The sequence below is a fragment of the Penaeus vannamei genome, chromosome 9 (assembly GCF_042767895.1).
Source record: "Penaeus vannamei isolate JL-2024 chromosome 9, ASM4276789v1, whole genome shotgun sequence".
In the NCBI taxonomy this organism is placed as follows: Eukaryota; Metazoa; Arthropoda; class Malacostraca; order Decapoda; family Penaeidae; genus Penaeus; species Penaeus vannamei.
Window position 1 is genome coordinate 43,786,092 of NC_091557.1, and position 10,000 is coordinate 43,796,091.

General features: G+C 39.6%; 1 protein-coding gene across 2 annotated transcripts in view; it reads right to left on the reverse strand.

The window, feature by feature from the left end:
• Nucleotides 1–1,300: 1,300 nt before the first annotated feature.
• The window catches only part of LOC113804690 (probable 4-coumarate--CoA ligase 1), a 12,085-nt gene continuing 3,385 nt past the window's right edge, over nucleotides 1,301–10,000 (reverse strand). Inside the window, exons 2-12 of one of the 2 annotated variants that reach the window (XM_027355574.2) lie at nucleotides 8,833–8,930; nucleotides 7,636–7,777; nucleotides 6,700–6,907; nucleotides 5,011–5,213; nucleotides 4,644–4,788; nucleotides 4,127–4,281; nucleotides 3,764–3,938; nucleotides 3,083–3,252; nucleotides 2,766–2,921; nucleotides 1,845–1,993; nucleotides 1,301–1,568 (exon numbers count right to left, since the gene is read on the reverse strand). In XM_027355574.2, coding sequence (XP_027211375.2) covers nucleotides 1,433–1,568; nucleotides 1,845–1,993; nucleotides 2,766–2,921; nucleotides 3,083–3,252; nucleotides 3,764–3,938; nucleotides 4,127–4,281; nucleotides 4,644–4,788; nucleotides 5,011–5,213; nucleotides 6,700–6,907; nucleotides 7,636–7,777; nucleotides 8,833–8,894 — 1,701 coding nt within the window. In that variant the 5' untranslated portion in view covers nucleotides 8,895–8,930 and the 3' untranslated portion in view covers nucleotides 1,301–1,432. The remainder of the gene's footprint in view (nucleotides 1,569–1,844; nucleotides 1,994–2,765; nucleotides 2,922–3,082; nucleotides 3,253–3,763; nucleotides 3,939–4,126; nucleotides 4,282–4,643; nucleotides 4,789–5,010; nucleotides 5,214–6,699; nucleotides 6,908–7,635; nucleotides 7,778–8,832; nucleotides 8,931–10,000) is intronic. The other variant, XM_070125807.1, reaches the window with a different exon arrangement.

Here is a 10,000-nt window from a genome sequence, read left to right on the forward strand (position 1 = left end):
ATACACATACACATACACATACACATACACATACACATACACATACACACATACACACATACACACATACACACACACACACACACACACACACACACACACACACACACACACACACACACACACACACACACACACACACACACACACACACACACACACGAGTCCGCGAAAATACACACGTACATACATATTCATATACCTTTACACATGCACGTCGTATATGTATGTGTACGCATATGAAACTCTAACTCATTCGATTTAAACCAAAGTGATTTTGACGGGTTAAAGAAAATGGGCCAGATAGCCATTGAAAGAAGTTCTAACCTAACCTAACCCGATCAGCATATTTTTACACATGACTAAGAAATACTGTTAATGTATACCAGATGATATATATTAAGGTAGAATAAAACACAATGCACAGAGGATTTATTGAAAAGTAATACAACAGTTTCAAAATCCTAAATTTCATCTTAAAACCTGAAGACGTAAGGATAAGTAAGGCTACTCCTTGGTACCTAGCCATAGCGGTGCAGTTGAAACATCTTGCGCTCTGGGAAGAAGAAAGAGGGATGAGAGAGAGAGAGAGAGAGAGAGAGAGAGAGAGAGAGAGAGAGAGAGAGAGAGAGAGAGAGAGAGAGAGAGAGAGAGAGAGAGAGAGAGAGAGAGAGAAAGAAAGAAAGGAGAGGCAACACAGTGAACACAGAGTAGCCGAGGACAGGTAAACGAAGGCAAAGGGAGGTCAGGTCAGGTCGATGGCTCAGGCAGTGTATGTGTTATAATTTGAGTACTAATTTCTCTATCTTTGTTGCTAATGTTTTGGCATATGCATCATTTCTCTCTTGGTTTAAAAGCATCATACACGTTTACATCCCATATATATATTATCTCATTTCCTTTACATAACACCATTTGGATAAATAATCAAGATTTAGAAACGATACACGCCATAATTTAAAGATTCAGAGGAACCTGACTGAAGTATATAAACGACAGCATATAAGTGTATGTGTGTGTGTGGAGGGGGGGGTTATGTTGAGGTTAATTTGCATATGGATGACCTTCACTGACCATCGACTATGCAGTTACATTCTGACGTGTAATACAGAGGGTTACCATTTTTTTCGCTTATAAAAAGGTAATTTTCGTGACGAGCTCGCCATGTTGTGAACCCGTTTGTGGGTTAGAGTCGAGTAAACTGATAACACATTATCGCTCTATGAACACATTGTCGTCTAACACTTAAAAAACCTAATACTTAATAGCTGATAAAGAGACTGAAAGAAAAACAAAATGCTTTCTTTTTTATAAAACAGATTTATTAAAAAATAAAACACTTGTTTCGACATCCTGTCACGGTTTCGAAACTGCACCATAAAAAATTATAACATAAAAATCTTTTAAAACCCAACAAAGACATCAGTCATGCCTATGCACTGCCCTCCATGGCCATTCTCTTCAGCTCTCTTCGAAGCAGCTTTCCCGTTGCAGTCTTCGGCAATTCCTTGACGAAACACACTCCACCTGCGAGCTTCTTGTGAGGAGCCACCTTGTCCTCCAGGAATCTGTTGTGGGTGTTTTGAGAGTGACACAGAATAAAGTATGAGATTTCATTGTTATTATTTAGTTTCTTCCTTGTGTTATTATTCACATAAGATGGAGTTGTGTAAAAATCCCCGATTGATAACTCAAAACAGAAATCCCTCTTTGAATCTTTGCTTTTTGGATTAAAAACAAGTATACATCCCTTACTCAAAGTCACATCAAGGCCACAAGAAAGTTATTCTCATCAAGACCGACCATGCAAAAAAAAACTGCACAAAAACCTTTCAAAAACTTACCCGTGGATGAAGGCCTCCGAAACCATCTTGGAAGTGACGACGTAGGCCCGTGGTGCTTCTCCCAGCCGGTCGTCTGGCACGCCTACTACGCCCACGTCTACCACAGCTGGACACCGACGAAGGAGGTCCTCCAACTCGGATGGTGAGACCTGGTGGAGTGTGGGCGATGGTTACCGAGTCTTCTTGTGTGTGAGGGAGGAGGGGGTGATGTAGGGAGGGTTTAGGGGGTGAGGGAGTCTTGTGTGAGGGGGGGGGGGTGTAGGGAGTGTTTAGGGGGTGTGGGAGTCTTGTGTGTGAGGGGGGGGGGTGTAGGGAGGGCTTAAGGGATGTGGGTGGTGGTATTGGTGTGTAGGTGTGGCTGGGTGAATGGGTGCGTGCATGTTTATTTGGGTGTGCGAGAACAGGAGGACAGCCACAAATGGTATTCTCTTTGGATTGGCAATAAAGCTCATATCATTTCAATAAATAATGGTAAATTTAGCTCAAGGTCGCATCTAATTATCAATATTGGATAACAGGCTTCAAATCTGTCTTAAGATGCAAAAGTTTCTCTTTCTAATGGTTAAATAATTGAAGAACGTTGCCCATAGAAAATGTATTACTTCAGCAATTTGTCATGTTTCTATTTATTACAAGTTGTTGATATATGGCCACTTTCTCAATGATTGAATATAATTTTCACTCAAATAAATAGTACCATTTTCTTTGTACATCATATTAACACGAACTCAACCCTAAGCAGACATTTGTGTGCATAGCTAACTTCGCTCTCATTATGAATCATCTTAATGTGTCTGATGAGGAACTCTTAACGAGATCGAAACGTCATGATGTAACTTCATATATTCTTGTGCTTGTCTTCCAATTCATCTTCGTATACGTTACTGTGTTTATGTTCATGCGTTTCTTTCGCTAACCTACCTGAAGACCCTTAACCTTGATGAGTTCCTTCGTGCGGTCAACGATCTTGAAGAAGCCCCTTTCGTCATAGTGACCGACGTCTCCTGTGTGAAGCCAGCCATCAGCATCGATCGTCTCAGCGGTGGCAGCAGGGTTTTGGAAATAGCCTTTCATCATCTACCAGGGTCATTAAAAGGAAAGGATTAACGTATGGCTGCAGATGCCTTTGCGTGTAGGCCTAGCGTTTGAATTTATCATTACGACGTAAACAAACTCGAGGAAGGTCGCTAACGTATAAACAGGATCCTTTCCAGATTAAAGGGATCTCGAAGACCTACCGAAGGCGTCTGGACCCATATTTCTCCGTCCTCGTATGCCTTCAGGTCTTCGCCAGTGACAGTGTCCACCACCCTCGCCTTCACATTTGGCAGCAGGTGACCGCATGTTCCTACTTCATCCGTACCCACTGGGACCACGTGAGTTAGCAGCACTTCGGTCATTCCATACCCTGTCGAAGAAGTGGTTAAAAGATATAAATATGAACAAACTAATGTCTATATGCATTATTAGTACTCTACCCAAAAACACTTCTATGTACAGCCACACAGAAAAATATTGTTAGAAAATCATGGTAAACATTCTGATACAAGTAATGATACCTTTTGAAATCTAGTTGTTAATGCTTCGAAACTATTGGTATTCCTGGTTTTTCTACTACTTTTGAGTATGTGGTATGTGGCTTATCTTAATATTGCAAGGCATGTTCCATCTCTTACGGGAATAAATTAATCTCATAACGAATCCATATGAATTTCGGAACGGCTACCCTAAGTTTTAACCCTTCCATAACATAAGGTTATGATCGTTATTGATTGTTTTGACACACTTCCTAATGATAGTTTTCTGCTTAGCTGTGCAGGTACAAATTCATGCAGTGTAGGCTATGTAATGATCATATCAAAGAACAACTTGATTCATTCTTCAACAGTTCTCGCCAGTAAATAACAAAAAGGATTTACCTTCTTGGAAAAATATTTCTTTCTTCAACTTCTCCTTGAAACCCTGAGCTGCCGACGGAGACACAGGCGCAGCTCCGATCACGAAGTGTTCCAGATGGGCCATGCTCTCTGCAGTGACGGACGGGGAATGCAGCAAGAAGTTGAGAAGCGGAGGAACCAGGTGCAAGGTGCTCATCTGCACGTAAAAGGTGGGAAACAATTACAATAACTCGCAATACTTGTAAAAAAATCACGACAATAGCGAAAAAGAGGTGTCCCTAATGTTGCTAGTTTTGAGATTCTTGAAAGAGGCATCAAGGGGCTGAAAAAAACTCAATTACATATTTCAGAAGAAAAAAAGGAACCCACAACCACATAACCAACCTTGTGTGAAGAGATGGTGCTGACGAATGTATTTGGGTCAAACTTGGGTACAGTAACTATGTTGATTCCCTTAGTGAGTCCTATGAGACAGATGGGTAGGATCCCGTAGATGTGGTAGCATGGCAGGAGGCACATGAAGGCCCCTTGGCTTGTAGCTGCAATATAATTTTCGTATTTTATATCAACTATGGCTATGGTATATGATTATTATTTCTGTCACTGAATAACTTTGAGCTTACATATACATTGAATTAGTATAAACTTTCACATCTATTATGCATTAAATCTTAATACGGAATCAAGAAATTATATTCATCTTAAAAGTATAAAGAGAAACCTTAATATTCTTTGAAATTTTCAATGAATAGAACGATGAGCAATATTACCGATGCTGGTTTGATATGATTTGATCGATTTGAAAATTATGCTCTTCACTTTATCACGTCTAATTCACAAACCAACGAGTGGCTTTACTCCTTATAGTCTTGTAGCAATACGAGCTTTCAAGTAAAATCACCTGTTGCTTCCTTTACGGGGAGGCTGGCCGGCACCGAATACATGGCCATGTTGGAGGAGAAGCCGTTGTGGGTGATGGCGACGCCCTTTGGTGGCCCTGTGGTTCCACTGGAGTACGGCATCAGGGCAAGTTCCTCCCCGGAAAGCTGTTTTTCAGTGATAGGTTATAACTATTATTGATATATCTTAACTAGTATTTTCTTATTCACTAATATTTGTTGCTAACATGATTCTTATCATTACTTTTGCCATTATCATGGTAATTTTGACATCAGATTCGTCACTAATATTACTCTCATCACCGTCTGATAAGGAGAACATGACTAGATCATTCTCCAAATCCATTTAGAAAACACTAATACTCTCACCTCAACAGGATCTGCGAAGGCGATGTTGGTGTCCTCAAAAACATGGTGGAGGTTGAGGGCCCCAGAGCGAGCAGAAGGACCGTTGGTGACGATGAGAAGAGGTCGTTGGTGCTGTGCAAGGGCGCCGTCCACGCTGGTCTCCAAGACAGGATCATATAATACCATCTTGGCGTCACAGTCTAACAGCTGCCGATGTATTTCTCCTGCAGGGTTGGGGTGTGAAGCAAGTGGCTATATTAGTGTATGGTGGCAGTGGTGTATTATCATTGCTGTTATTCTGTGGTTCGTAATGTATCTGTAACCGTGAGCTACCCAATTCTCCTCCTCGAGGTGTAGCAAGCTATTCCAACAAACGAAATAAAAAGTATTTGGAAGTACACACGCTAAAAATATTTACTCGGGAGACGAAACTGAAACGATTGCTAGGTGCTGATCCGAATAGGTTGGTATTTATTTTCGAAACTCAGAACATGAAGCTTCATAATGTGTTCAGTTAGTGTTTCGAAGGTGATATGGCAAGGGCCTTCTATCATGGCAATATTAGCAATGGAGGTCTCATATGCCATACTTGCGCTTCACTCTGACGACTATCAAGAACCGAGATATGAATAAGATTAGGTATTTCGAAGCCAACCGTGTCTGTGGATCTAGGGACACCAAGAAACTGGATCCACCAGAGACGAGGCCAGAAGTGGGCGCCCTGGAGACACAGGATAGGACGATCAAGTAAATGTACTATATAAAGTACAAGTAGGAGGCCTGCATTGAAGTGCACAAATAACATGAGCAAATGAAAACCATTAGTTACCCTAAGGCAATACCCCTTAGAACTGACAGGGTTGAATAAGGGAACGTGGCCGGTAGTTAGCTGTCATGTCCCCTGTCATGGACCCCTTTTGTTCTGCTGGCAACATCCGGTGGAACATCACATTACGCTGCAGCACGCAGACTGTCAAAAACCGCTGTGCTCTTAAGGTAGATGTTCAGCAGCAAGGTCGGGGAGTTGGATGCCTGGCCCTGCAGATTGACGGGGTATGCCCATGTTAAAATCCTGCACAAGGCGTCTCCACCATCAATGATGCCCATGGAGTTCCCCGAGTCGGAGCTATTTCACCTCGTCCAGAATAACAGCCCTATTCACAAGAGCAGTGTCGTGAAGGCGTGGTTTCGGCAACACCCCGAGATCACGCTGTGCCACATCCACCCACATCGCCAGATCTGAATCCCACTAAGAATGTCTGGGCAGCCATGGGCAAGGACTTCTCCCAGGACCGTATCTGCAATCAACATATCGACCTTATCCAAGCAATTCCGGCATGACAGTGATTGCCTTCTGCAGACGGACGCCAACTAGCGGCGGAGGCGCGAATGGCGTCCATACCGTGTAGGCCTGTTACGTTCGCCGTGCTTGTGGTGAATAAGTATTAGACATTTCTAAACTTTTCACAATTCCTTTTTCGGTTTTCTTGCATTGCCAGACAACATCGTCATTACCATGGGATTTACATTGGGTTTAGGTTACTCAGATCATACAGAATATTGTGTAAACAGAATGGCTAATCTCGGGTCGTGTTCACAACAGATTTTCCCACCGTTTTCGTCGTCGAATCATATCGTCGTTAGAAAAAAGATACTTTCCTTTTAGCGAGTGTATATTTAACCCCAAAAAGCATTGTTTAACGAACTAACCTGCCGTGTAATTAGAATTCACCGTAGACACCACAACGCCGGCCATCAGAGTGCCCAAAAGAACGATGGGGTATTCAGGGCAGTTGGGCATGACGACTGCCAACACATCCCCTTTCTTCATGCCCATCTTGGTCAACATGCCCGCCCACCTGGATGCCCCGTCCACCAGCTGGGAGTAGGTGTACTTCCGGCCCGTCACGCTGCACTCCTGTTATAACATAGCTTGGTTATTCTAAAACATTAAAATTACTCTAAATTCACTCTTCCTAGATTCTGATATTCGCTCAATGTTAATTATTTGTTTTTTTTCCTCATTATTCATACGCGTTTTAATCTCTTTTTATCATGATAAACATTCACCTTCTTTTTATCCAAGAACGTATAGTTAATGTTTGATGATGATGTTTGTAGTCAACACTTAGCCAGAAATAAAGTGTATATATATATATATATATATATATATATATATATATATATATATATATATATCGGATCAGATGTTCGTTATATAAGAAATATCTTTTTATTAGATGCCAGTTACATGGTAAATATTTTTTATCAAATGGCTGTGATATTTTTCAAAATAAGGCATTGTCACACTCCGTACACAATAATACCAAAGACCCAGAAAAAAGAGTAAATTAACAGAGAGAGAGAAGCAAAACATGAATAAAATACCGGAAGAGAGAGATAGAGATAGAGATAGAGAGAGAGAGAGAGAGAGAGAGAGAGAGAGAGAGAGAGAGAGAGAGAGAGAGAGAGAGAGAGAGAGAGAGAGAGAGAGAGAGAGAGAGAGGCAGAGAGAGAGAAAGAGAAAAAAAGAGAAAACGAGAGAGAGAAAAAAAAGAGAAAACGAGAAAGAGAGAAAAAAATCTAACGAGAATATATACACATCAGGATATCAAATCATATATTGATAAAATGACTGATACGAACCGAAGCCGTGTGATGACCCCATTCCGTAACTTTGTTCAGTATGAGTGACGTCAAATTTCCTGAAGGTAAGTCGATGTCAGGTAGTGGTGACGTCAGAATGTTGGGAACAGCTGATGTGGTGTGTAGGTATTTCCCAAGGATTCTGGAGGCAAAGAACGGCAAAATAAGCATGAAGATGATAAAAACAATAACAATGCTGATAATTTTGAAGATAATAGTGACCAACATAATAAATAGCATCATTATCACACACACACACACACACACACACACACACACTCACACTCACACTCACACTCACACTCACACTCTCTCTCTCACACACACACGCACGCACGCACACACACGCACATACACACACACACACACACACACACACACACACACGCACATACACATACACATACACATACACACACACACACACACACACACACACACACACACACACACACACACACACACACACACACACACACACACATATTTAATGATACTGATGATAGAGATAATGATAATCATAAAATAATAATAATGCTTGTCATGACGTTAGTGTCGCTAATAAAAATAATGATTATAAATATAGTAAAAGAAAAAAAGAAAATGTGACAAGTGCACGTCAATATTTTGCACTTTTAAATTCAGGACAAAAGTGACACGTGTTTTCATGTGATTAAACTTAATCTTTCTGAATCTGAATTTCTATGACCCTCAATTCAATGACATTTGATGGAAGTCGATCGTCTACAAGTCAGTTTTCTAGATACTTTTTTTCCAGCTATTTGTAGACTTTGGAATAGATTGCCTTCAGAGATTGTAATTTCTCCGACTCTTGATAAGTTTAAAAGATCAGCTGACATGTTTTTCTTACGTAATTAGCTGACTTTCTATTATTTTTTTCTTTCTTAACTGTATCTTGACCTGCACTGACACCTTTGGTGGTATAAATCTCGATTACTTCAGTGTGGCTCTTTATATAGCTTGCAAAAATAATAATAATGATAATGATAATAATAATAGTAATAATAATAATAATAATAATAATAATAATAATAACAATAATAATAATAATAATAATAATAATAATAATAATGATAATGATAATCATAATAATTACAATAATTACAATAATAATAATAATAATAATAATAATAATAATAATAATAATAATAATAATAATAACAATAATAATAATACCTGGAACGTGACAATTTCCTCGCTAATCTGCTGAACTTCATAACATTCAGTGCAGAGGCCATGGCGGCAGTTTTAACAAGCACGGGTATGGTCTCGTTCTGCAAAATAAAGAAAGGGGTTTGAGTGTTACTCTACTGTGCTAAAAAGTGAAGAAAACATTTAAAAAAATAAATAAATACGTATGTCTGCTTATAAGTTGGCAAAAAGAAAACAAAAATCTCGTTTTCGTTGCTTTGTTTACATTTTCACGCGGTACTTCCACCACGTTAAAAAAAAAAAAAAAAAATAATAATAATAATAATAATCAAATCAAATAATAAGAACACGATTAAGTTATAATCCCAAGACTAATTTTCCAAGACTAAGCATTTCATTTTCTGAAATTATCCTCGGGGGAGTGACATCTACGTCAAAATCTTAATAGATGAAGCCACACGCCACAGATCACATAGCACTACCATAGAACACTTCAGTACATTGTAACAATCACCAAACCGCACTAAAGGCCCTATCACACTATCACTTTTTCCGTCAATTTTTTGCGTTTCCGGATGAACTTTCCGTATGAAAACCGACTGACCCAAGTGAGGTACCGATGTATATACGAATGTTCTAAAATATTAGCTTATGTGTAAATTCACTCATCCTATCTAATTTATTAATAGCACAAGATCAAGACGGAAATTAGTCAGACGGAAACGGTCGTAACCGTCTTTCTCTGTGAGGCGTTCCGTTTGCAAACGATACTTGCGGAAAGCCTCAAATTCAGACGGAAACGCAAAAATTGACGGAAAAAGTGATAGTGTAAAGGTGCTGTCACACTAGCACTTTTTCCTTTTTTTTTTTTTTTTTTTTTACAATTTTCTGAAATGTTCTCAATTTTTGAGCGAATTGTCGATTTTCTAGTCAGACGATAATGATCGTTTCCGTTTGAAAACCTTTCCGCCAACTTTTTTCAGCCTATCATAGTCAAATCAAGAGCTATATTCGAGAATGTTTGTATTTAAGTTAGATAAAATTGTAAAAAAAAATTGACGGAAAAAGTGCTAGTATGACACGGCCTTAATAGGGCCTTTTAAGAGAGAGAGAATTGCCTACCCTAGATCACTGAGAACCGGCGAGAGAAGACTAAAGATAAAAAAGAATAATAAAAAAAAACAGTGCGCTG